This window comes from Podarcis erhardii (genome assembly GCF_964252035.2).
Source record: "Podarcis erhardii genome assembly, chromosome: 7".
Classification (NCBI taxonomy): domain Eukaryota; kingdom Metazoa; phylum Chordata; class Lepidosauria; order Squamata; family Lacertidae; genus Podarcis; species Podarcis erhardii.
In genome coordinates, this window is record NC_138511.1 from 54,320,860 (window position 1) to 54,346,932 (window position 26,073).

The 26,073-nt window shown below is 47.9% G+C and overlaps 1 protein-coding gene across 1 annotated transcript; it reads left to right on the plus strand.

The window, feature by feature from the left end:
• Positions 1 to 203: 203 nt before the first annotated feature.
• ATP6V0D1 (ATPase H+ transporting V0 subunit d1) lies at positions 204 to 25,339 on the plus strand. Its single transcript, XM_081872137.1, has 8 exons — positions 204 to 1,675; positions 13,194 to 13,365; positions 19,006 to 19,184; positions 19,559 to 19,638; positions 21,072 to 21,149; positions 21,706 to 21,882; positions 22,770 to 22,847; positions 23,933 to 25,339. The coding sequence occupies exons 1-8, from the start codon at positions 1,540 to 1,542 to the stop codon at positions 24,092 to 24,094; spliced, it is 1,062 nt and encodes a 353-aa protein (XP_081728263.1). The 5' UTR covers positions 204 to 1,539; the 3' UTR covers positions 24,095 to 25,339.
• Positions 25,340 to 26,073: the final 734 nt, after the last annotated feature.

Here is a 26,073-nt window from a genome sequence, read left to right on the forward strand (position 1 = left end):
TGAGAGACAAAGAGGTTTGAGGTGTGTGGGGAGATCTCCCTCCTGATGGGTTTAGGAAGGGCACTCATTGGATGAAGAAACTCTGCAACAAGACTGTCCCAACACCAGGAAGCAGCAGCAGGAATGTGAACTTCAGTAGTTGTATTTATTAACCAATAACAGCTCAAAATTTTAGCATAACAGCTGGAATTTGTAACAGGGGTAAGATTAAGGTACCAGCTTGTCCCCACTGAACTTTGGAGGGAACCACACAGGGTTGGGGAGAATACAGCAGTGACAGATCAGGCATCTCTCTTGACAAGCCTGCAAAACACTGCAACACTTTGACAGATCAGGGGCCACAGAAATAGAAAGGGGGGGGGAGAGAAAAGAATGAAAGAAACTGGAAGAGTCTTTTTGGAGGGAGGATGGCATACAAGTCTAGTGTGAAAGGAGAATGGAAGAAGAAAGACAGGAGATGGGTGTAAATACTTTAAGAAACGTGGGGGTGGGGAGGGAAACCATTCTCCACCTGAGAATTTTGCGTAAAACGGGGAGGTGGCTAAATTTCCAAAGCAAGTGCCTGGACTTGGGTTGGGGAACGCTGAGCTCTGGGACTTCTCACCACAAAGAAAGCGCAGTTTATTTAGCAATTTCCAAAAATGACTCGGATTATCTCTTGAGGAAACGTCGATGCCAGGCATTGCTAGCTGATAGCAACGAGCTCCGGCTGCTTCTGCGCCTGGCCCGCTATTTTGTGCCTGGGACCGAGGCTGAGTCATATTCCGCGTCCTCAAGTGGGCTGGGGGCATTTGACAGTCCTGGCAGGGAGAGTCCCTTTCCCGCTTTCTCAGCAAACAACCCGCTGATCTGCGGGGCCGCAGAGAAGCCGGACCTGCCCAGGGACCTCCGAGGGAGGAGGGGCGTACGATGTGGCCGCCAGGGGGCAGTCGCGCCATTCTAGGCATCAAGCCATAGACGTGCGCCTTCCTAGAGGAGCCATCCTTGCCTCAGCCTCAGCGGGCCTTTCTCCGCCACTCCGGCCTGCTCTCTAGAAACGGCCCCGCGAGGCTCTCCTCGCGCCGAAGTCGTCGGAAGTGCGGGGTAGGCCAGGGGCCGCCAGCCGCAGCCGCGCTTGCGCACTCCTCACGGGCCCCCACTAAGTCCTCCTGAAAGTAACGGACCCAAGACAGTCGTGTCCATTAACCTCAGCGGGTCTGATCTGAGGAGAACCATAGCTGACTAACGCCATGGATACACAAATGAGGGCCTGGAAGCACCGAAATCGCCCCGGCGGCTGCCGAGGTCTTCTGTTGCCCAATGGCAGCGCTCCATTGGTTTCTATAGGCAACCCTCATTTCTAACCCGGGAGGGGGCGCTTAAGAGAGTCTGACAGCAAACAGGAAACCACCCCGGCGGGCCTTTCTAGGAGTCGTGGAAGCAGCAGAGTTTTCGTCAGGATCACGTGAGAGACGAGACTTTTGCTCCCACTTCCGGCGGCCCCTCAGCCTCCTCCGAGCCCGGCCGGTTCCCTTGTCCGCCGCCGCCGCCGCCGCCGCGATGTTGCTCTCGTGCTTCCCGGAGCTGTACTTCAACGTAGACAGCGGCTACCTGGAAGGCCTGGTGCGAGGCTTCAAGGCCGGCGTCCTCAGCCAGGCCGACTATGTCAACCTCGTCCAGTGCGAGAGTCTCGAAGGTCAGCTGGGGAGGGGGGAGGTGTTCCTGAGCATGTGCAGAGGGCGAGGCGCCTAGCGCGACTTTTCCTCGGGGATCCGCTCCGGGCCCTTCTTAGCTAGCCGCCCACACCACGGGCCGCTCCCTGCTCCTTGCCCCGCCGCCATTCCTGGTAGGTTTCGGTTGGCCTGGTCGCGCCTCATCCTCAGGGCGGCCGCTTCTTCAGTCAGGAGACTGGCCGAGCCTGGAGCAGAAGCGGGGGCGAGCGGGGGCGGGGGCGAGTTGGAGGTGACTTGCTTCAGCTGCAAGTTGTTTTGCTTGATTTCCTTGTGGCGTTGTATGATGAAGTTCTTTGATTCACCAGATTTAAAAAATAGCTCTATCCTTGCTGAGGTTCCTGCCATGAAGGACTTTAAAGGTAAACGCACACACTTTGAGTGGAACCTGGAAGCAGGTGAAGGTGCTGGGGTATTGGTGAAAGAGGTTTGTAACACCCAAATAATACTGATGATGCGGCAGTCCAAGTCCCCAGGTGACTTCATTCAGTCATGTCACCTAATTAAGCAATGTGGGGTAAGGAGAGAGAACCCTCCTGGACCCCAAAGCATAGATGCTATGAAATGACTGCCTAGGTCCAAGTGGAAAGACAGGAAAACAGTGCTGCCAACTCAAAACTTATATATGATCACATGGTCATTGCTTTCAAAAGCCACAGAAAACTGCCGGAACGAACAGAGTCATGCTTCCCCTGAAAACACACACAACTTGTGATGCTTTAAAGGCTGACATGTTTATTGCAGCAGAAAGTTTCTGTAGAATTAGAGCCTCATAAGTTCAAAGGTAGCATCAAGCACAGTCACCAGCTTCTGCTCTTGTGAATAGTAACTGCACTTGCATTAAGTTTCTGCATCCCCCCTCCTTTTCCCCCACTTAAAGATTTTTGGGCCGCACATCTTTGGATAGCACACTATAGAAATACTTTGCGGGGGGGGGTCTTTATGATATCAGCACACACTCTTGTGTTTGTAATGTAACATGTCTGTCTCTCTGGAATTTGTCATCAGTGAGTGTTTTTGCAAGATAATAAAGAACAAGCTTTGTCAAATTTTTAAATGAAGGGAATTCCCAGATTGCAGGGCAGCTGTCAAGAGCCCTGCAAGTGGGAACTGACACCAAAGTGTGTTTCAGACTATAAGGGCTGGAGCAAGTCTTCTTGGGGCTCTGAGCAAAATCCCAAATTCCTTTATGGAAAGGGAGTCATAGGAAGCCTTGTCACATTTCTAAGGCCAAAGGCTTTGGCTCATTCACTTAAATGTTAGCTCCATTGGGTTCATAATTCCTAATGAATTATGAACCCAATTTCTTTCCAAGTAAGTCTGCTTTAGGACTGAAGTTTTTGAAGTAATGGTAATGTAAGCTGGGGAAATAAGTAGCAAAATTCAACATTTCTTCACCTGAGTTGAACATCCTTTTATCATATGTTAAATTTTGTGCTGCGTTTTCCAGATTGTCTTGGCAGCTTTTTCAGTTGAGTTCAGAGAATGTTTTGCAGGATGAAACTGTTTCTTCATTAATATTCTTTTATTTTACCATTAATATTATTTTATTTACTGCTCAATTGTGGCTAAAATTCAAAGTGATTTGCCAAAAATACTAAAATTATCAATAAAAACTATTTTTAAAATCAAAATTAATAGTAAAAGAGGTTAAAATACATCAGCATGTCTGGATAAGCTGGTCTAAAGAAAAATGTTTTTAGCAGGCACAGAAAAGAGTACAGCAAATACACCTTCTTGATATCAGTAGGCAGCAAGTTCCAAATTTTAGGTGCTGCTGCACTAAAAAAAGTGATTTTTTACAAATGTGGAATGGATATTATGTGGCACCTGTAATAGTGTCAATTCCACAATTGACATATTGTCAGTTGGGCATATATGAGTAAGGTGACCTGGTAGGTAAACTAGTTACAAGGCGTTAAGGCAACTCCCAATTTATGTGGGGGTTACGTTCCAAGGCACCGTACGTTTAAGTGAAATCATATATATTTCCAACAGCATTGAAAAAGCCTGCAAACACCCATCCTGCCCCTGTTCCGTTCCTCCCCGTTTTGTTATTGTTTCTGGGTTCAGCGCAGTTGCGCACCTATCAAACATTCCTAAAATGGTTGCTGCCGGTATCCTAATAGTAACCCCTTGAACTTGGCTCAGTAGCAAATTGGTAACCAGTGTAGATCTCTAAGCTTATCCCACACATAAAGGACTCAACAAATATAGGCTGCAGGACTAGACACACTTACCTGAGAGTAAGTCTCATTGAACTTGGGAGGGCTTATGTCTGAGTAAACATCCATATGGTCACACCGCCTGGCACATGGAGAATAATATTGACAGGAGTTCCTTCATTTTCTCTTTTGTGAGGGTAATCGGCTGACACACTGTGGAGATTGCAAGAGGTGGAGATGTAAAAGAGCCCTGGGCTGCTGAATGAACAAGCTACAATAGACTCAATTCATACCAATTGATTAAAAAAGACCACCCCATTTATTAATAATACTTACTTGCTGCTTTTCCAGCAAAAATTCTCTAAGCAGTTTGAGTAGTAAAATTGGGCAGCTGCAGCATCCCCTGTGCTCTTCCTTGAGTCCTTCATAGCTTGGTAGTGCCTGTCTCTCCTGGCTCTTTGAGCTCTCAATGGAAGAGGCTGTTCAAGGTGCTGTGTGTGTGTGTGTGTGTGTGTGTGTGTGTGTAAAGTCCTCTTGCCACTCCTCTGGATAAGTCCCCCTGTCCTGGAAGTGGGTCATTAAGTATTGGACCCCAGGTGACACAATCTGTTAGTGTCCAAAGGAGGATGACTTTCGTCTCATTTGGGCAATGGTATTGACGTCTCCTTGGCTTTACAGGATGAACTGACAATGCTAGTGATTACATATGTTTTTACTCATTAGTCTAGGTTATTACTAACTAATTAAAATAATTTATATATCTCCTTTCCTTTCCAGAAGAAATACGGAGGCGGTTTACAAACTGATAAAAGCCGATGACAAAACAGCAAGAATTTGGTTATAAAACCAGTTATAAAATACAGCTCCCTGTATATATAAACATACACATATATAAATATCCATGGAAACAGAACAAAAAGTCGGGAGATTCAAGTTAGGGAGCTGCTTGTCTAGATGATGTGTCTCAAAGCTTCAGCTCGAAATGTTAAGCAGGGCTCTTCTAATAGCAATCTTGCCTATTTGCTACAAGGCCAATTCAAGATGCTTGAATGGAATGATCCTACAAATCCCTAAAAGGGGTTGCTTGAAAGAGGAAGATCCAATTTCCTGTCTTTTTTCTAGCCATGTCTTTATACAGTGGTACCTCTGGATGTGAACGGGATCTGTTCTGGAGCCTCGCACGCATCCAGAAGCTAACGCAACCCGCGTCTGCGCGTGCACAGGTCCCAATTTGCCGCTTCTGCACATGCGTGTGACGTCATTTTGACCGTCTGCGCATGTGCAAGCGGTGAAACCATGAAGTAATGCACTCTGTTACTTCCGGGTCGCCGCAGCACGCAACCCGAAAATACTTATACCGAAACTACTTCAGCCTGAGGTATGACTGTAATTGGCAGGGGAAGAAGCCCTGTTTAGCCCCTTGGCATGGCTTGTTGCACAATGACAGGGCTTCCTCTTTCATGGCCCACCCAACTATGGAACTTCCACCCTTTGTAAGTTAGGGGGTGTTTCCTTTGGTGTTTGCTGAAGACACATCTCTTCACGCAAGCATTTGAGGAGATGTTTATGTATTCGTTTTAGCCATTTTAATTACTCTTATGTTGATTCTTTGTTTTGTTTTGCAGTGCCTTGCTTGAAGGGCAGTCTAGAAATGTAATAAAAACATGACACTGAATGACAGTTCTGGCAGTCAGGGGAAGGGTAGGTTGAGACTAGAGGTTTAAAACCATTCCAGAGGTTTCTTCTCTTCCAGTAGTTCTGCACATCTTTGCTTGTGTTCTTAATTTCCCTGCTTGCTGGGATCAGCCTCTTGTAATTCCTCACTACCACCATGAGGTGGTGCCCCAGACCTCTGCCTGGCTTTTCTTTCCTGTCTGACTTTGCAGTGTGTTATAGCAGGCATGGCCAAACTTGGCCCTCCAGCTGTTTGGGGACTACAGTTCCCATCATCCCTGACTACTGGTCCTGTTAGCTAGGGATGATGGGAGTTGTAGTCCCAAAACAGTTGGAGGGCCAAGTTTGGCCATGCCTATGTTATTTGGGGGGGGGGTTTCCCTGCATTTATGGCCCTGTTGGCCGCCATAAGAGCCATTTCTTTGTCAGAAACTTTCCATTTGAATCTGCCTGCCTTTGAGTATATGGTTCCAGTTTGCCAGAACCAAATATATGAAAACTTGTGTGCTGCTAAGCATGTCTGCTGGTTTGCAGAATCTTCATTGTTTTCCAGGAAGCTGTATGAGAGTATTTGAGAGTCTGCTTATTGAATGCTCTTGCCCTTTCCCATGGCCTGTTATGCTGTTTTGACCTGGATGTTCCTTGGCATTTCATAGAACCATAGAATCATAGAATCATAGAGTTGGAAGAGACCACAAGGGCCATCGAGTCCAACCCCCTGCCAAGCAGGAACAGCTCTTAGAAGCTTGTAAGCAGCAACTCTCCCCTCCTGTTTGGTCCCAACACCTGACCTTTGGGGGCTATAATGCCTTTGAAGATGGTGGTTCCATGCTATTTATTTACCATAGGGTTGTGGGCTCATGTCTGCCTGGAAAACATTTGAACCCTAATATGTGGGGGCTCTGTAGTTATTTAGTGGGATGGAGATGGACTGTGGGATCAGTCTGAAGGACTCAGACTCTGTATGGTCCGCAGCTGCTGTTTACTGCGTTTCTGAGCTGTTCTTCCTCCAAAGGAGAAAATGCCCCTGCAAACTGCCTGGCCTCCTCCCCTGTGAATTGGATTAAGCTGCAAGACATGAACTAGCCGAAGGCCACCCAGTGAGCCTCATGATTGATGGGAACCTGGATCTCCTAGATGTAATCCAGCACTAGCCTCTGCACCACACCAACACTGAACAGTGGTTCTGGGGCTGAGCCAAGGCAGAAGTGAAGGAGTCGTCAATCTTTGGGGGCCCATTTTGAATGCTGAGAGTATGCCGTGAGCACTAACAGCCACATCTGGTTGGCTCTCTCCCTTCCCCCTCCCACCTCTACCGGCAAAGAACACACAACTTTGCTTTTCCATGTAATCTGGGTAAAAGTCAGATCCAGTAGAATTAAAATGGATCCTCTTGAATTTGTAGCTTTTTCCCCTTGACCCACTCCCATCAAAGTAAAGTTTCTCCAGAGGTGGGGAACATATGACAGTGGATTATGCTGCCCTCTTGTGCTCCCCAAAGGAAATGCATGCCTTTGCTCATTTGCTTAACCCAGAGCACTCCCCAGTAAGTCTATGAATTCCTCAGGATTGTGCTATGCTCTTTGACTGTTTGTATGAGTGTGTGTGTTTGTGAGGCGGATTTGATCTTTGTGTTTCATGTTCGCCATAAGATTTCCCCTGGTTCCACTAAATTTGCCCTCTCCTGCTTCATAATTATCCTTACTGCTCCTGGTCTGCTTGGAGTTTCAGTTAAAACACCAGTCACTTGGTTTTGTTACTAACAGCTTCCTCTCGTAACTCAGTGTGCTTATTTGCAGTGTCTTTGTGCTTAAACAGGGGAAAAGAAGTGTTCAGTTTTTCAGTGCCTGAATCCTTGTGGATCCTCATGATTTTTAAAGAGAATGACAACAATACCCTCGAGATTGCAGAATACATTTGGATGCAGAGGGTGACCTATGATTTGATTAAGATTTTGAGTGGATACCTTGTAAACATTGAAGATATATCAGGATCTGTACATCAGTCATGGTTTTGCACCACAGCAGTAATAGAAAGCACCAGATTCATTAGTCAGTGGAGAGAAATGTTTGTGATTTGATAGTGGAAACCTGTGGAAAAATTATGCAGTTTCAAAAGATCACCTTTTCCAAAGTGTGTACATGCCTGTGTGCAGGCACCTTCTATCTGCCCTCTAACACTCTCCCCTCAGTTCTCTCTCCTCACTCACTCATACACCACACAACTCTTTCTCCATTATCTCCCTTGATTTCTGTGGCATCTCACTTTCTCCCCCCCCCCCCGCAACCCTCTGTTTTCCTGCCATGAATCTCCCTTTCCCTTTTGCTCTTACCATCTTGTTCCTTCTGCTTTTTGTTCACGTGCTGTGCTGTTCTGAGCCTTGAAAAGCACATAGAGCTGAAGGAGGAAGTGGGAAGGAGAATGAGTCTTCCAACTTCCTCCTTCAGCTCTAAGTGCTTTTCAAGGCTCAGAACAGCATGTGAACCAAAAAAGTAGATACTATCGCTTCAAGGTATCCGCTGTAGCACCCTTAGTGGCTGGCTTGTTTGACAGCTAGGTATAGGGCAGGACACATTTAAAGGACCACTTCTGAAAGCGACGGTGTGGCTTTTCGAACATTAGTGTTTGGTTTATGTTTTCTGTGTTTGGGAATGTGTTTAATGCACTTACATACATGCATTTATTTTATGGAACCTCAGTTTTCTTATTTCACAGTCAGATAGAAATGGATGCTCAACTGCCCAGCTCTTGTGCACTTCCAGTGATTTCTTGTTAAAAAGTGCATGCAGACAGGTACAGAAATACCTGCCTCCATGGCCCAGAAGGAGATTGAGGAATGACTGAAGGGAGGGACCAGAAAACACAACATAAAATAATTTAGTCATACTTTGGCCACTGAAATGGATGGGAAAACTGAGCTATTCCTATGAAAAGCATAAGACTAAAAGCAGAGTATGTAGATGATCAGCTGTCAGTTGTGCACACCAACAAATCAGGTCTAACCAACAACCCCATGTTTTCTCATTTGTTTGGTCAAACTGCAGCTGCTGCCCATATTTGGAGACTTTGCTGTGTCCCTTAAAGGCGCCTCTTCTAGAGAGCAAGCTTGAAGATTGCATCCTTGTCTGCCCTCAGGCTTGGCCCATTATTGCTGGGCCTTTCTGTCCTTGGAACAGCCCGAAATCCATTAACCTTTGAAAAAAGTCAGATTAGCATTGCAGATGAATAGAAGCCATGAAGACAGGCAGCCAAAAGGGGAGGATCTTCTTAAAGAGGGATGGCCAGCCACTCTGTGCTCCTTGGGGGAAGGGTTGTCATGCTTGCTGACAGTCTGATTCTGTAATAAAACCAGTGAGGTATAGCAATGTGGGCTTTGTCAGTACGGAACGTGGAATTCCCAGGGCATTTGGCATACAGAATCCAAACCGATGTCACCTTTGCACATGACTACCATCTCATGCAACTATAAAGCAATTTAACTTCTTTATAAGTAGAAAAGTGGGCAAACTTTTCACCACATCTTTGTAAAATTTGGTAGACCATTGGTAGCCAGATAAAAATTGCTTTTGGGCTGGATCTGGCCTGGGTGCTCTCTCTCCCTGCCCCCCGGTAGTGTCCTGCAGGAGTACCTGCTGGACTGGCTGTGGCCTGAAAGGGGGCCTGTCCTTCAGCTGCATCAAGTCCCTGATGTGCCCTGTTGAGAATTGGAGCCACTGCGGGCACTGAGGGTGTCTCCCCATCTGCCCAAGCTCTCAGTAGCCAAAGCAAAGTGCTTGGGGGATTTGTGTTGTGTTTGGGTCTTCCTTAGCAGCTGCAGAGGGAGAGGCTTGTGCTCAAAATAGAGTGAGAACCCTCAAAGCCTGAGCCACTAGATTGGTCACTGGGCAGGATGTTGGATGCTGATCTGGAGATGAGGAAAGGTTGGAAGAATGTGGCATATTTAGCCTGGAGCTTAGAGGGGAGCATGATATAACCATCTTCAAATACCTGAAGGGCTTCTAGGCAGAGGAGGGTAAAGGAGTTTCCTTTGCTGCCCAAAGGAGCAGGATTTGATTGAGTGTGCTGAGAGCACAAGCAAAAGAGTCCATTTCAGGTGAACATTAGGAGAAATGGATTGGCAGTAGGAGCTGTCCAACCATGGAACCTATGGAGATTCTGGGCTCTCCTTTGCTTAGAGGTCTTCAGACAGAGAGGCTGGGTGGCCACTCTGTTATCTGCTGCATGTAGGGAGGGTGTACTAGCCTCGGTTTCTAGGCCCCTTTTTTCTCAAAGATCTAATACGCCAGTTTGGCTTTAAAAAAAAAAAAAAATGAAAAACAGGAACTTGAGGAACCTTGAGATTTTACCACAGAATGGGTGGTTTCCAAGCCTGCAACTTTATTGCCTGAAAAGATGCTGCTGCATCAGTGAGATTTTTCTGCCTTCCTGCAGCCTTGCAAGTGAGCTTTGAAATAACTTGGGTGGAGTGGAATAACCCTTTGGCGTCTTACTAGATCTGTTGTCTGTGTTGCTAGATCAGACCTGGCAAAAGAGGGTGCCTTGACCCGTGCCTTAGGTGCTCTGACCTTTTGTATTTAAGTAACTTATCACAGGTATAAGATGGAGGCTGCTGTCCAGCTGCTGGTGTGAGAGGCAGTAGTCGCTCCAAACCAGCCTTTGATTTGGTTGGTCTTGCATGTGACTGGCCCCCATTTTGCGCCTCACTCAGAGAGAGGCACTGCTCCTTTTGACCTTGGATGCAATCTCTCTCCTTCCCCCTTTGCTTGGTTCTTGCTGTAAAAGTTGAGCTGTGATTATGCAACTTGCTGTTTCCCTGGAGGCATCGAGAGCCTTGAAGTTCTTTAGATTCCAAGAAACTCGGAGCAATTTGGGCGGGTGTTTTCCATCTGGTTCCATTCAGTCTCTCCTCCTCCCCCCCCAACCCCTTCTGTGCCCCTTTACTGCCCCTTTACTGAGGGAAGGTCTGTTAAGTGAACTCTCAGAAAAAGGAAAGGAAGGAGAATCCTTTGTGCTGGGGCCACAAGTGGCTCTTTAAAGAGCATGTTTAAACTTGTGGCTTTCATGGCTGGTGAGGCTGGCAGCCTGTAGGGATGCATAAAGGAATTATGTGGAGCCCAAAAGGTACAGACTTGGGCAGAGCATGACCAGATCATTCTGCATGCTGGAGTCTTTGTCAGAACAGCTGGGATGGGGGCTAGTCAGTGTAAGAGAGCTGCAAGCATAGCGTGAAGCTGGAAGGGCGGTCTTGGGAAGCAAGGCTGAAATAACTGGATGTATTTAGCCTGCACTGAGTGCTGTCTCATGCCAGGTTAGAACACTGGTCCATCTCGCTTTATTGTTGTGTACACTGACTGGTAGCAAAGGCTTTCCACAGTTTCAGATGGAAGCCTTACCTAGCCCATTCTGGAGATGCTGCCAGGGATTGAACCTGAGACCTTTGGGGACCATGGAGCTAGAGCCCTTACCTAAAGAAGCCTGATTATCAGAGCCTGAACCATGAAGCCTTTCCTTGGCAGATAAGAGGTGCCTTTCCAGGGCAGGTAGTTGTATGCCAGTGGGCCACATCTGTGACTGGTAGTGGTCCTGCTCTTCGCCTATGCCCTGGTGGGGGAAAGCTTCACCTGTTTTCCTCAAAACTTGTCTTGAGTGAAAGAGAAAATATGTCTGTGCATGTGGATTTGACACAGGGTTGAACTATTTCTTGCCACCTTCCTCTTCCCGCTACAGCAGCATATCAACCTGGGCCTCATGTCGCTCCATTCCTGACTGGTCCACTAAGTCCCTCTGCACCTTTACTGAAATTGCTGATCTTCCAACAAAAACATGTAACTTGTCGCTAAGATCAGACTCCATATCTGAAGACTGGAAAATGGCTAATAACTTTTGGAGAGATCCACGTGGCATTCTGGAAATTACTAGGCCAGTTAGCTTAATGTTTCTTCCAGAAGACTGGTGGACAGTGTTATTAAATATACAATAAGCAAGCATATAGAAGAATAAGCCTTTGCTGAAGCAGAACCAGCATGGCTTCTGCAAGGGTGAGCCCTGCCTCATTAACACATTTGAATTATTTTGAGAGTGCCAATAAGCATATAGATTAAGATGACCCAGTCAAAATAGTATGCATAGACTTTCAAAGTCTCATGAATAAAGTCTCATGAGAAAGCTTAGCGGTCACGAAGTGAGAAGTGAGGTTCTTTTGCGAATCAGAAACCAGCTAAGAAGCAGGAAGCAGAGAGCAGGAATGAACGAACAGTTCTTCCAGTGGTGGAATGAACTGATTGTGACTGACCAGGAACAAGAGCTTGGGATCATAGTGGATAGCCCAGTGTGAGGCAGCTGTGAAAATGGCAAATTCCATGCCAAGGATCATTAGGAAAGGAATAAAAATTAAAACTGCTTTTATATCACCATTATACAAATTTATAGTGTGGCTGCACTTTGAATACTGTGCACTGTTCTGGTCACTTCACCTCAAAAAGAAGTTGTGGAATTGGAAAAGATTCAGAAAAGGGCAACCAGAATGATCATGGGGGTGGAGCAACTTTCATATGAGGAAAGGTCACAGCCGTTAAGACTTTTTAGTTTAGAGAAAATGCAAGTAAAAAGTGACATGCTTGAAGTTTATAAAATGATGTATGGCATGGAGAAAGTGGATAGAAAAAGGTTTTTCTCCCTCTCGCTGACACTAGAATTTATATATCACTTAATCACTAGCGTTTCTAAGCAGTGGAGTAAAAGAGAGAATGAAACAATAAAAATCCATAATAAAACTGATCCATATACCTTAAAATGACTGCTTGGTTGACCTCTATTTGAAAAGTTGTTTGGCAAAGGTATTTCTGGTGTTTTGTACTGATGACTCGCCATATGAGCAGGTCATCTCTCATCTGGTCCGCTTATGGTCTCATAACCACCGGCTGGTAAATAGTCAGTGTCTTCTGGGAAATGGACAAATTGATTACTTTCTGCCTCCTCAGGTACTTAAAATAATAATTTCTTTTACGATGTACTAACTAGCTGAAGTTGAATGCACTGGTTACTTTGACTGGCTTCTTTGAAAGGCTTGCATCAGGGTGCTTGAGTATTTGCACAGTTCTTTCCCAGGCATTTGGGTGCGGTGGAATAGCACTGGGAGGCCAGTCAGGCTTCCTGGTGGCAGAATGGAATGAATGGGTCAGCTGGCCCAGTGAAGAAGGGATCAGAGAAGCCTGTTTCTTCTCTATTGCCTCTCCTAGGCCCAAAATGCTGCTTGGCAAGTTTACAGCCTCGACTGCCACTCCCAGCCCCAGCCCGCTGTTCCTTACAGAGACTTCCAAGCTTGTTGCTGTTATCACATGTCTTTGGCAAAGCCACAGCACTGGCCACAGCATAAAATACAAGGCTTGCTATATGGTAACAATGGGGCATGTGGTGTCCTTCGTTTTATTTCTAGGGCAAAATCTGGCCTTGTACCTTTTCACGTTCCTGGGTCTGTGCTTGGCAGGCTCAGCAGATTAGACAAGTAGAACCACCTCATTCTACCCAGCAGGTGTTGCTGCAGCACCTTTCTAGAAAAACCTCTTCCCTCACCATTGGCCTTGCTTGGTCTGTTCTCTGTAGTGCTTCAGTCAGTCATGACACTTGCCTTCATTTCTCCCCCCAGATTTGAAGCTTCATCTCCAGAGCACAGACTATGGGAATTTCCTTGCAAACGAAGCCTCTCCCCTCACAGTATCTGTCATTGATGACAAGCTGAAGGAGAAGATGGTGGTGGAGTTCCGCCACATGAGAAATCACGCCTATGAACCTTTGGCCAGCTTCCTGGACTTCATCACGTAAGAGCCAGCAGTGGGCACGTGCAATGGGGCAAAGTGTTGGTTCCCTTGAGAAGCTGTAGTGTCTGTCCCTACATCTGTGTGATTTCTGTGGTCTCTCCTGCCAAGCAATCTGACCCGACCAGCTTGGCTTAAAAAATGTTTTATGAGCAGTGATCCCGGACAGTGTAGTCCATGCTCTGGGAACTGAGGCTAGATTATTGCTGTGTATTCTAACTGGGGCTGCCTTTGAAGATGGCTCAACAGGTCCAGAACACAGCAACCAGATTAATGATTGGAGTTCTATTTGCAATTCACATCATCCCTCATTTAAAACAGCTGCATTGGTTGCTAGTTTATTCCTGGTCCAATTCAGAGTGCCCATGAGAGTATTTAAAGCCCTAAGCAACTAAGGCCCCTAATACCTGAAGGGCTGTCTTTCCCCCTCGTAGCCAATGAAGTTAATCCGAGGTGCAGTTATGGCTAATTGAAACTCTTGGTTGCTATGATTGGGAGGAGATGCCTTCTGATAATTCTCCTGATAGTTCTGGTGCCCTTGGAAGTTCAAGGAGTGGTGACCTCAATGGAGACCTTCTCTGTTTCAGTCCTTAAGCTGTGGAATTCCCCCCCCCCAGGTGTGTGGCACCTTCATTGCTTACCTTTCCTCATATGCTGAAGAAACACCTCCTTACCCTGGCCTCTGACACCTGACCTGTTTCTTAGCATCTGCCATATTATTCTGATAGTTAACTGATTTTATTACCATATTTTTGTATTGTTGTAACTGCCCCCGGACTTCATGGTGAAGGTCAGGTTAATAATAATAATAATAATAATAATAATAATAATAATGCAGCAACCCTTTAGCTTCACTTTAGATTTTGGTTTCCACATTAAAGTAGGGAAGCTACTTCAAGGTGGAAGAGGGTCTTTCACAGCTGGTTTTCCTTCTGAGGGACTGACTGGATCATTGCTTTCTACTTGCCGTTCTGTGAGCCTAGTTAGCATATGTTATTAATATCTCAAACCTTGTTGGGTTTCTTAATGAACCATGATCCAAAAGATATGTTTTGACCAATGACAGATGCCTGTGGAGAGAGGGAAAGGGGCCTATAGTGCATCCTCCATAGTGGAGGAGAAAGAAGCTCTTTCATCACCTAGGTGGCTTTGCGGAGGCAGCTTAGCTGCTGAAATATTGAAAAGGGTATTGAAGCACACCAAGAGCCACATGTAGCAGGATCAAAAGAGCCAGCTGGCAAGTGGCCCTGGTGGCTTTGTTTTCTAAGGAGTCCAGTTCACCTGGGCAAACGCCCAGAAAGAGCTTGCTGAATTGGCCAAAGGCTCTTCAGGGTAGGCAGAGAGAAAGAAGAAGATGGCTGGGTGAAATATACAACTTAGGCAGGGAAAGGGATAGAGAATTTGGGGGAATTTGCTTTTCTTCTGCTCCTCCTTGGATCTTGATTTTGGGAAATTCTTGTTCTGAGCTACTTGCGAACTGTGGTCTGTGGCCTACCAGTGAGGTTCACTTGCCATTGGAGGTTTATGGAATTAAAAGTAGAATACAGCAAAGTACAACCTAAGAAGCAATAAAAATACAATTAAAAACCAGGCAGGCAGAAGAATCATTGCATAGTTTGCCAAGACCCACAGCAATTTTCAGGTGGTCCATGGTGGGGAAACATTTGGGAGCCACTGCTTTAAAAAGTTTTACAGGTGGATAGTTCAGTGATACAGGTGGATAGTTCATGTGAGAAGATCCAGTGTCTGCTCTTAAGGCTAGACCAAGAAAAATCCTTAAACCTGAGCCTGGTCTCAGCATCTCTGAAGAAAACTGGAGCTCATCTCTGCGGAAGCTTGGAAACATTGCCTGTTCTGTCTAGAAGTCTGGTCCTGATGCTCTTGCTCCTGCCTTGGGCGTGGCAAAGAAGCGGAGATCCTTTCCTGGGCCTCTTGGTGTGAGTGATTGTGCACTCTGGCTTCAGAACACGGTCTGCTTGTTGGCTTCCGCTGCAGGATTTGGCTGAGTGCTCTGTCTCTTGAGTGCTTCTGGTGCAGTCTTGATCCATCCAGTTTTTTAATTACCAGCGGGGATTATGAGAGCTTGCTCCTAGGAGATGGTGCCTTGTTTGGAATTCTTTTTTATGGTGGCTTTGCCTTGAAAGACCTAGTAAAACAAATGTCACTCAGATAAAAGTTTTTTTATGGCTTCCTGAGGAGATGGAGAACATGCAAGCCTCCCATGCTGAAGTAGTCCCCCCCCCCCCCCCGGTCTCTGTTGATCTTGACTAGAGAGAGGCCTGTGTGCCTCTGCCAAAGACCTTGGTCTGTCCTCTGGGTGGGGCTCTTTGGCCCAGCAGGGCATGTCATTTCAGGCGGTCAAACTTAATTTCTTCAAATTTCTTCAGTGAAAAACATGCTTTGCAGCTTGAGGAATTCCAATCTGCTATTTTTCTGATTGGACAACATTTAGCCTGGTAAGTCTACTTTTGATGAAGAAGCACATTAACTGCTTTTGGAAAACCAAAGTATTTTAATTTTACCTTCAGGTAATGCTAAATATTAACAAATATTAATGATAACATTAATATGTAATATAACTGCAAGTACTTGGCAATCATTTTTTGATGATTTCTGTTCAATTGTATACACATTCTGCTTCCCAAACAAAACTAAATTATATTAATTTAGCCAAAATATATTTTGAACTCCCAAGTCATGTTACAACTTTTTAGCACCACTCACTTTTAGAATTTGAAAGTTGAAAAAGTCAACACACCCTATAAAATGGTCCAGGTTTACAGCATTCAGCAGCAGAGCATCTCCTGCACCGCTGTACCAGGCGACATCTAAGCCAGCGGTGTGGCATCTCTGTGCCTGCAACAAAGGCTGCTGTGGGATACTGCCACCTCCTCCTCCCCTTTGGCAGTGGCAGGGCAGTTTTCTGCAGGCAGCAGTACTAGGTATAGGAGTGGAGGCTTTTTAAAGCATTGTAGCAGCAGCACCCCTTTTGGGCACACGGTGCTCTGCCTGCCCCTCTTTGCTGCAGCAGACATTTCCAACCATGAGGACTTCACTGCTTAGAAATAAAAAGCAAGGGGAAAAGATTCTCATGGAGCCTAATAGATGGAGGGAAGATTCTGCCCTTCTGCTCCTCCGTCTCTCTTAAATAGGGGATCAGGGACTGTGTTTGGACTGCACCACTTCAGCTTGCAAGGGGGGTTCATTTTACTGAATTTCCATGCAAGGAATTCATTTTGCATAGGGAAGGACCATATCTGTGAACAAGAGCGCTGAAGCTGGATCAGGCTATCTAATTCAGCCTCCTGCTCTCACAGTGGCCAGAAGTCCCAAGGGAAAGCCTGCAAGTAGGATGCGAGTGCATCAGCAACACTTTCTTGCCTTGCAATAGAGCATAGCCACCTTGGCTAGTAACCATTCACAAAGGATGAGGCTCACCCAATTTTAAAGCTGTCCACGTTGGTGGCATACACACCATATGTTGTGGGAAAAGACGCACATCCTGTGGCTGGATTGGCAGTCAAAGGGCTCCTGCCTCCAAGAGTAACCTGCAAGCTGCTCCATGTTTTGCTCATGGTGCAAAGCTAGTCAGAGCCTCTCTGTGGGGCTTTCTGTGTTGGCTGTGGCTGAGCCTTGCCATGGTCTCTTACCAGTAGAAGCACTGCTGGCTCCTGCCACCTGGGCAGCTGGCCATGTTGCACAACACTGTGCAAAAGCGAACACCTCCCTGCAACTATTGGTTCTTCTCCTCAATGCAAACTGGCTGCCGGCCACCTCCCAGCACTCCCAAGCTCCTGGCAGTTTTTCTGAAAGGGTTGTTTGAGGCATGTTGCAAGGAAGGAGAAGGAATTAAGTGTACCTGCAGGATGGAAACCACTTCCTGAATCTGGCCAGGGTGTTTTGACTTGTGGGCTGGGACGATTTCCCAGCTTCCCTCTTATCATCCCTTGTTCTCAGTGATCCAAGGGGAAGGAGCAGCTGCCTCAGTTTGCTTTCCTTGCTGCCTTTGATCGTTCTGCTTTGGTCAGCTGACTCCACGCCATCGTTCAGCAGCAGGCCTGCTTCGTTTGTGCTGGAGGCATTTGTAAGGCAATGGGCTATGTGGCTGCAGTGGCCCTGCTTTGAGAAACACTTTGATGTTCCTGTTTGGGCGTGTTCTGCTCTGTGTGCTGTAGGCAGGCCTCGCTGAGCTTTATTAGTGCCAGACCCGAGGGCCACTTAAATCTACTTGAAAGGGCTTCAGGCTTGTGTCCTAATGAATTGCGGCCTCTTTGTCTGATTTGCATTTGTCAGAAGGATCTCGGGGTTTTAGTACACCACAAACCAAGCATGAGCTGGCAGAGCAACACAGCAGGAAGAAAGTGACAAAAGCTATTTACTACAAAAAAAACTGTAAACAGATAAAAACATCGGCAGGATTATTGTAATAACCTGCAGTTTTACAAGGTACAGTGGTACCTTGAGTTACAAATGCCTCAGGTTACAAAGGCTTCAGGTTATAAACTCCGCTAACCTTGAAGAGTTACCTCAAGTTGAGAACTTTGCCCCAGGATGAGAACAGAAATTGTGTGCTGGCGGCACAGCAGCAGCAGCAAGAGGCCCCATTAGCGAAAGCACGCCTCTAGTTAAGAACAGTTTCAGGTTAAGAACGGACCTCCAGAACAAATTAAGTTCGTAACTAGAGGTACCACTGTATATATTTAAAGTAGATGAATAAATGAACAAATTAAGATAATTTGGATATGCATAAAATATTAAAAATAAATTTAAGGAACCACAGAAAGTGGGGGAAGGGAGTCAAGTTTTGAAATGTTAAAATGACTGTAAAATTATTGAAATGTGTAAAACTGAAAATCATGCTGTATATACACACACACAAAGCCTAGGAGTCCTAGAACCACTCTCCTCCATTCTCCTTCAGCCAGACACACACACACCATCTCCACCAACCTGGACCACTTTCCCTCTTGGGTGCTGCCTTTTTAGAAGGAGAGCAACAAACTCGTGAAGGGTGACAAAGATGGAGAGGAACTTGTAGGAAGTCCTATGAGGAAGAAAGGCTGGCAGATTTGTGTATGTTTAGTCCAGAGAAGACATGGCACAACAGCCACCTTCAAATATTTTAGAGAGATGCCATATGGATGATGGAGTAGGTTTGACGTCTGTTGCTGCAGCAGCTGGGGCCAAACAGAACAGTGGCATGAAAGAGAATTTTGGCTAAACAGCTGTTTTGGCGGGGGGGGGCGGGGGGAGAGGCTGCCTGGGACAGAAGGGCACGGGCTCTGTTTCCTTAGAGGCTTTTTGGCAGAGCCTGGATGGCCACCAGTGAAGGGTTCTGATGAAGTAGATGGCCTCTGAGGTTCCTTTCCAACTCTGATAATAGGATTTGCAATACCTGATTTCATTATTGGACCAATAGTGTATGTGAAATCACTTGTAAACTGCTCTTGAATTTGCAGATGAAAAGGAATTAAACAGGTGCAGGCAGCCCCCTTTTGCAATACCTGTGTCTTCAGTCTGCCGTTTTGCCCCCCACCCTACTTCTAGCCATGAAGCCTCAGTGAAGTCTACTTCAGTGAAGGCAAAGAGTTCATATTCCCCACTTGGCTGGTCATAGCAGTTGTCTTTTTTACTTCCTTTCAGGTACAGCTACATGATTGACAACGTAATCCTCCTGATCACTGGGACACTGCATCAACGCTCCATTGCTGAGCTGGTGCCCAAATGCCACCCCCTGGGGAGTTTTGAGCAGATGGAGGCAGTGAACATTGCCCAAACCCCTGCTGAACTGTACAACGCCATTTTGGTCGACACACCCCTAGGTGAGGAAGAGTTTGCGGTTTCAGGGGCTTTGCTCTTCCGCAGGGGAATGTATTTAAAGGGAGACCCAAAATTATTGGGGGTTCTTGACATGAAGGGTTCCTGTAGTGGTGTTTTAACACACAATATGAGCCATTGTCTACAGTTTGGTAACTGCAGGAAATCCTTCTGGGCTCTTTGACTGACTGACTTGAAAGCTCAATGTGAAAATCACTGATTCCTTACCTTTGAGGGCCAGTGGAAGAGGAGGAGGATCTCCTCCTGATTTGCCTTGACCACACAGAACTTGAAACTCTGCTGGCCAAGGAGTCTGGTTGGGAGGTGGCTCTCCTTCCCTGGCCCTTCCGCTGGGCTCACCCTTCTCCCTTCCTTACAGCTGCCTTTTTCCAAGACTGCATATCTGAGCAGGACCTTGATGAAATGAACATTGAAATTATCCGGAACACACTTTATAAGGTAAGCACTCAAAGAGAGTGAAGTCAGTTGCTACTTTCCTCAAATAAGAACCTTGTAAATTGATGCTGATTGTCTGAGGCCATTAAATGCATTTTTGGAGTTTTCTTGCTTCAGATGCTTTCCATGCATGCAATTGAATATTGCTGTTTGGTTTTAATTCTATTATATCTAAGGTTATTGATAATTATATTCAGGCGATGACGACTTTGGTTTTAATTCTATGTGTTTTTGCCATGAGATTTTCAGATGAAGGGCAAATTATGAGCATGGTAATTAATAAATAAATGCCAGGCCGATTAGCTGTTGCTGCTGAGCCAAGAGCCACTTGCAGCTGCCCTTGCTGACAGAAAGGGCCATTTGTCCCACCCAAGGCCCCTCCCTCTCAGTGCTTCCTTCTGCCTAGCAGGACTTGGTGGGGGTGGTGGGGGTCTCCAAGCCCCCCAAGTTAATGAGTCACTGAGCTTTGGTGCATGCCAAGCTGTTTCTGAATTAGTGATTATCCTTCCTGTAGGATTTTAGTACAGCACTGTCACTGCCCTGACACAGTCACTAACACGGTTGGCTGGAGCCAGGTGGGGTGGAGGGGAATGGTTGGCACCTAACCTCAGGGCGTGTCCCTGCTGGGCTGTGAGCAGCCTGCCTGCCGCAGCTCTTCCAGCTGGCACCGGCTGGTTTGAGGTGGATCAGTCTGATCCGCAGTCAGAAGATTTGTTCTTGGTGTGTAAATGTTTGGGGGGGAGCAGTGATGCTGCTGTGGTTGCGTGACTATCGCTCCATCTCACATGCCTGGCAACAGAGGGTGCCTGGATTGCAGCTGCCCTCCTAGATCCCACTGGTCCTAACTAGCTACAGGTAGATCCATGTCTGCAGGGGGAGAGCCAAGGCGTTGGATTACATGAGACACCCAGAGTGTTAAAGGGCAGGTGAGGAAAAGGATGTTTGCAGAGAGCTGCTATCCAAGCAAGCAAATGGCCTGTGTGGACTGCTGGGCTCCTGCTTGGGACCTTACAGACAGCAGAGAGTCCTGGCTGTCATGCATTGACACAAGGATGGGCAGTGAATCCCCCCAAGAGGCTGTCTGAGGCTCGCACAACAACAACAAAGGGAGCAAGTAAGGGAGGCACTGGGGTAACTTAAGTTAGGCAGCAGCTGCTGAGGTTTTTCCATTTTGTCTCTGCACTGGATGAACTCTTGGGTTGGGTGGAAGATGCTCTGGATTCCTGTCCCTATAGCATTTCTTCTTCAAAAACACTGATGAAACAGCAGGGGTAGGACAGAGGCCAAGGAGCTGTCCCTCTCCTTGGTTGCACCTTCACCATTTGGTACCTCCTGTGTGCAGAGCAGCCCTTGTTCCTTCTTGTTGACATGACTGTGTTCTTCTTGGGCTCTGACAGGCTCACTGACTCTTCTTGTGTCGCTTTGGTTCCCCCCAGGCTTACCTTGAGTCCTTCTACAAGTTCTGCAAAATCCTGGGCGGCACAACAGCTGATGCCATGTGCCCCATCTTGGAGGTAGGAGCCAGCTGGCAGCCCCCTTGCCTGGTTTTGTGTGGGGGCAGCCAGCAGAGACACTCCCGCTGCCCCTGGAGTGAGCATTGCCTGTCTCTCCTGCCTTCTGCCACAGCCCAGCCAAGAATTCCCACTTCAGTGCTTTCAAAAGGCTGTGCTGTCCCTTTTGGGAGGGGTCTGCCAAAGTTGCAACTGAAGCCTTTTCTGGAAGCTGCCAGGGCTCTTAATGTGGCCACAGCAGGGATATATTTGAGTTGAACTCTTCCTCCTCTCACCATCCCTTGCTTCTTTCCTTCAAATAAATGGCTGCCGCCCCCCCTTTAGGATACATTAGAAACTTTTAAAGAAGCTGGTCAGATCGCACTCTTACGTTTTCCTTGAATAGAATCTGGCCCCTTGTTTCCTGCAGACAAAACGTTGGTAGGAGGGGATGCAGCCTTGCTGGGAGCCCTGGAGGTCTTGCTGGCCTCTGCCGCCCGCTTTGTGGGGGGGCAGTGGTGGTGCTGGGCTCCTGCCGCCCTTTCTAACATTGCTAACCTGCCCATCTCTTTCCTTGCAGTTTGAAGCTGACCGAAGAGCCTTCATCATCACCATCAACTCCTTTGGCACAGAGCTGTCCAAGGAGGATCGCGCAAAGCTCTTCCCCCACTGTGGAAAGCTCTATCCAGAGGGCCTGGCTCAGCTGGCCAGGGCAGATGACTACGAGCAAGTCAAGGCAGTGGCTGACTACTACCCTGTAAGCTTCCCGCCTCTGAGCTGGGCCCGGGGCAGGGGAGGAGGAGGACAATGTACAGTGTAGTATTTGGGGGTGGGCGGGCATGTTTAGTTTCTGGGGCAATCACATGGCTGTTCAGTCCTCACCCATAGGCAAAGGGTACCTAGCTGTCAGCAGCAGGCTGTGGCTTCAGTGATCAGGCTATTAACCCAGAACGTTTCGGAGCTTTGAAAATGGGGATAAATCGCCCTCCTTGTGTCACTCTCCACATTTTTGTCACACTCCTCCTTCCTTGTATCCCATGAAAGGGTAGACCAGAGCAGCTTATAGCATGACCTTCCCTGGGGCTGCTCTCTGCCAGGGGTGGGGGGTCTGAAAAGTCCACTTTCTTTTGTCATTAGTACTGCACTTTCCTAGCTTTCAAGCTGCAGTATTGTGTCTCTGGGGAATTCGCATCCAATGCCCGCCCCCCCAGCAAGCCTAGCGCTTTAACCTTCACTACTGATGGAGGAGCAACACCTCCCCCCATCAAAGCTCCATATTTGTGTCAACTTCTAATGAACTTGACCTTCAAAACTTGCTAATTTTTCAAATGCTTTTCAGTGTAACCCCCCCCCCAGCCCTGGTGTGTTCCTCCCTCCCTCCCTCTCTATCCCTCCCCCTCTCTTTAGCTGCAGGGCTCTTCTTTCCCTTTTCCTGCAGCCGCTTCATGCATGGCGGTGTTGCTGCCTTGCTACTTCTTGTGCTTTTTAAAGTCACACATCCCACCCCAGGATCCACCCTCCCTTCAACTTTCTTCTCTCCCCAGTAGGGAGCAGTGATGACATTCTGAGCTTGTTTCATTTCATGCTTGTCGAAAGGCTGATCCCTTGCTTGACTCGTCTTGTAACAGCTTTTCTCCCCCACAGGAATATAAGCTGCTGTTTGAAGGAGCTGGTAGCAACCCAGGGGACAAGACTCTCGAGGACCGATTCTTTGAGCATGAGGTGAGCAGGCTTCCCTTGCTTATCAGGTGCCTTGATTGCACTACAAGCTTGACTAGCCCCATGAACACGGTGGGCAGGGCGTTTGGAGACTCTCTGCTCTGATGATTCACTTCCCCAGTGTGAGGCCAGCAAAGAGTCTCTCTTGAAAGCTTCCCCAACACATCCACTGTTGCATTTATTTCTGCCTTGTATGCATTTGTCCCAAGCCAGCCAGCTACTTTGCAGCTGCTAGCACTGTCCTTGGCAGCCAAGAGGAAGCTGACAGCAGGGAGCACCTCTCCCCCCACCAAACTGAGTCAGAGTGTGGAAGGAAACAGCCGCTACCAATACCAACCAGGGCTAGGCCACTCTGAGATTGCTGGGCCTGGTCCCTGCCTTATCCTAATGCCACAGGTCTGGTGGGTAAGGCACCGTTATGCCAAGGAGGCATTTATTCTGTCTTGACTTGCTGAGATCAGACAAGCATGAATGGCCGTGGGGCTGACAAGGAGCCCAGAAGCCTGAGCACTCTGTGGAGGAGCCACAGCCCTCTGGCTTTGCTGCTGACCTCCTCTGGTCCTCATCCACTGAGAGCTTTTTAGGTCAAAACCAGCCCTTGAAATTGTGCCTGGGAACCAGCATAGGTGGCAAAGATGATGCATCTCCTAGTCCCAGGATCATAATTTTGCTGCCCTACTTTCACCAGCTGCAGTTTCCCAAGTGTCCTTCAAAGCAGCCCCAAGCACTGAGGGTTGTACTAACCTGGGCAAGGTGTGAACCAGCACGCAGCACAGATGACAGTGGCCAAGCACTCATATGTCTAGGAGAGGCTTCTGTTAGCCCATCAGACTAAGCTGGTGTGAATGTGTCCAGGGGTGTTCTGTACTCTGTATTCTTCTCACCAGCTAATTTCCCCTTGCAGAGACACAGAGCAGGTTCCTGGGGCCAGCTTGGATCCTGTCTGTGGGCCCCTTTCTCCACACGCAAGCCAGAGGGGAGAGTGGCGTGACTTTCCTCCTAGCTGGCTGGGTGTTGCTGTGAAATGCTTGCACGGAAAGAGTGGCTGGCAGGGCTGTGTTTGCTCACCTGATATCTGCTCTCAATAGGTGAAGCTGAACAAGCTGGCTTTCCTGAACCAGTTCCACTTCGGTGTCTTCTATGCTTTTGTGAAGCTGAAGGAGCAAGAGTGCCGCAACATCGTCTGGATTGCGGAGTGCATCGCCCAGCGCCACCGGGCAAAGATAGACAATTACATCCCCATCTTCTAAACCCTTCTCTCCTGCCCGGCCAAGTCCACAGGTTCCTCGCCTCCCTTTCCCCAAGTTCCAGACCTGGATGTAGCTTTCCGAGGGACCACCAGGAGGAGCCTTTGGGGTCTTGCTGGGCCGTGGGGGGCCCTGCCTCCTTGCTCATTAACGTGTCACTGTATGTGCTTTGTGTAGATCAGACTAGATCATTCAGTATTACTAGAAGTTTACTGTCCTCCACAGGAGGGATTCTGGGTGTTTCTGAGGGTCAGCAGGAACGCTGTGCCCTCATGCAACACTTTGGTCGGCCAGCACAATGTCATGCGAGCAGTGAAGAGATGTGTTTGTGTTGTGTCGACTGTGAGCATCTGCTTGTCTTTGTACAACTTGAGGCTTCGTTGTACTGCATCCTTCAGCCGACTCTACTCTCCTGGCTCTTCTCTCTAAAAGTCTTGGGAAGTCCAGCTCTGCAAAGGGCACAGGGCTGGGGGAGTCCTTGGAGCTCTGCCATTGCAGCAGCTCTTCATAGGAAGCCACAACCACTCAGTGGGTTTAAAGCATGTTTGTGGAACTTCCGCTTCCGAGACAGTCCCCTGGATTTGGCACAACCTCCTTCCCTGTGGTGCTGGCTTTGGAGCATCCTGCCCACTTACTAGGCAAAGCAGTGAGATCTGTGGCTGCACATGCCTCTCTGCGAGTGGCAGAGCAGTTTGCTTGGCCAGCCAGTTCCCTGGAGGTGTTTTGCAAGCTAGGCTCCTCCCCAATCGCACTTGGAAGAATGACCAGGACTCCTAAAGAGCAGCAACCACTTGGCCTCATCAGGGAGCTCCCCTGCCCCAGGTTCTGTGGTGGGTCTTCCCCTGGCCCTCTTCAGGGTATGGGGCTTTTGCTGTGAGTTGCACTGGTCTCAGGTCCCAGCCCTTTCACTGCAGAAAAGCTGTCCTTCCTTCACCCAGCCTGCCAGCCCCCAGCCCTTCCCATGCAGCCAGCAGGCTTCAGCCTCTTTGCTTGCAAGCACTTTGGGAAGGTGTTCCTGGGCTGTGCCTCTTTTCATGGGGGGCTGTCTCTCAGTTCCTTTGTATGTGCAAAGTAAGTGGCTGCTGGGTGGGGAGGCTTTTCTCTGGCTGGTGTGGATGGAAAGAGGCTGTTTCAATTCTCCTTCCAAATGAGTCACCTTGGCTCCATGGTATATGACCCCTCAAGAGTTTCGCTTGCTGTTCATTACCTTTCTGTTAAACTGTGACAATAAATTATTTCCCCAAATGATTGCAGCGCTCCGCTGGTTTGTCTTGGCCCTCTGAGAAGCAGCCCCTTCCCGGACAGGGTCTGAGATGCTTGGCAATTTCTAGCAGGGGGATGTGGTTGTGCTCCCTGCCCCAGGACTTTTCAGATGGATCAGAAGCCTCGAAACATCCACAGAATTGCTGTGAGGAGCAGAGGTCTGACACACGGAAACATGCTGCAAAATCCCCCACAATGCTCAGGGGTTCTTTGGTGGGTCAGGGACAGGAGAATAGAACCTCTGCCAGTGGGAAGCAAAGCAGCCGCTGCTCTGCACCTCATGAGGGCCAGCTGACTTTACTTTCTGCCTGCCTCCCACCATACAAATGCAGAATACAGGTGATGTGTTCTTATCTGTGGTGTCTCCACATTAAAGTGAGGCTGAGGAAGCAGCAGCCCTCTAGGTCTTGGGACTGCAAGTGGCATTACCCAAGTCTTCATCACTGGCTAAGGCTGAAGGAAGTGCCAGGACATGCAGAAGGGCTGGGTGTTTGCTTCATGCTGCCCTATGTGTGTTAAGAAGTTGTTTGTTTTGTTACATCTTTATTTATCTCTTCCTGTGTCTTCCCCTTAGGAGATCCAGACAAGTTTCATAGCAGCTGTGTGAAGGATAGGCTGAGTGTGACTAGGGGGTAGGGAGCCCCGGGGTGGTGGTGGATCTGGCTTGGCCCCTTGGCTCCAGCCTGCACGAGGCCCCTACTACTCTGCAGCCCCAGGAC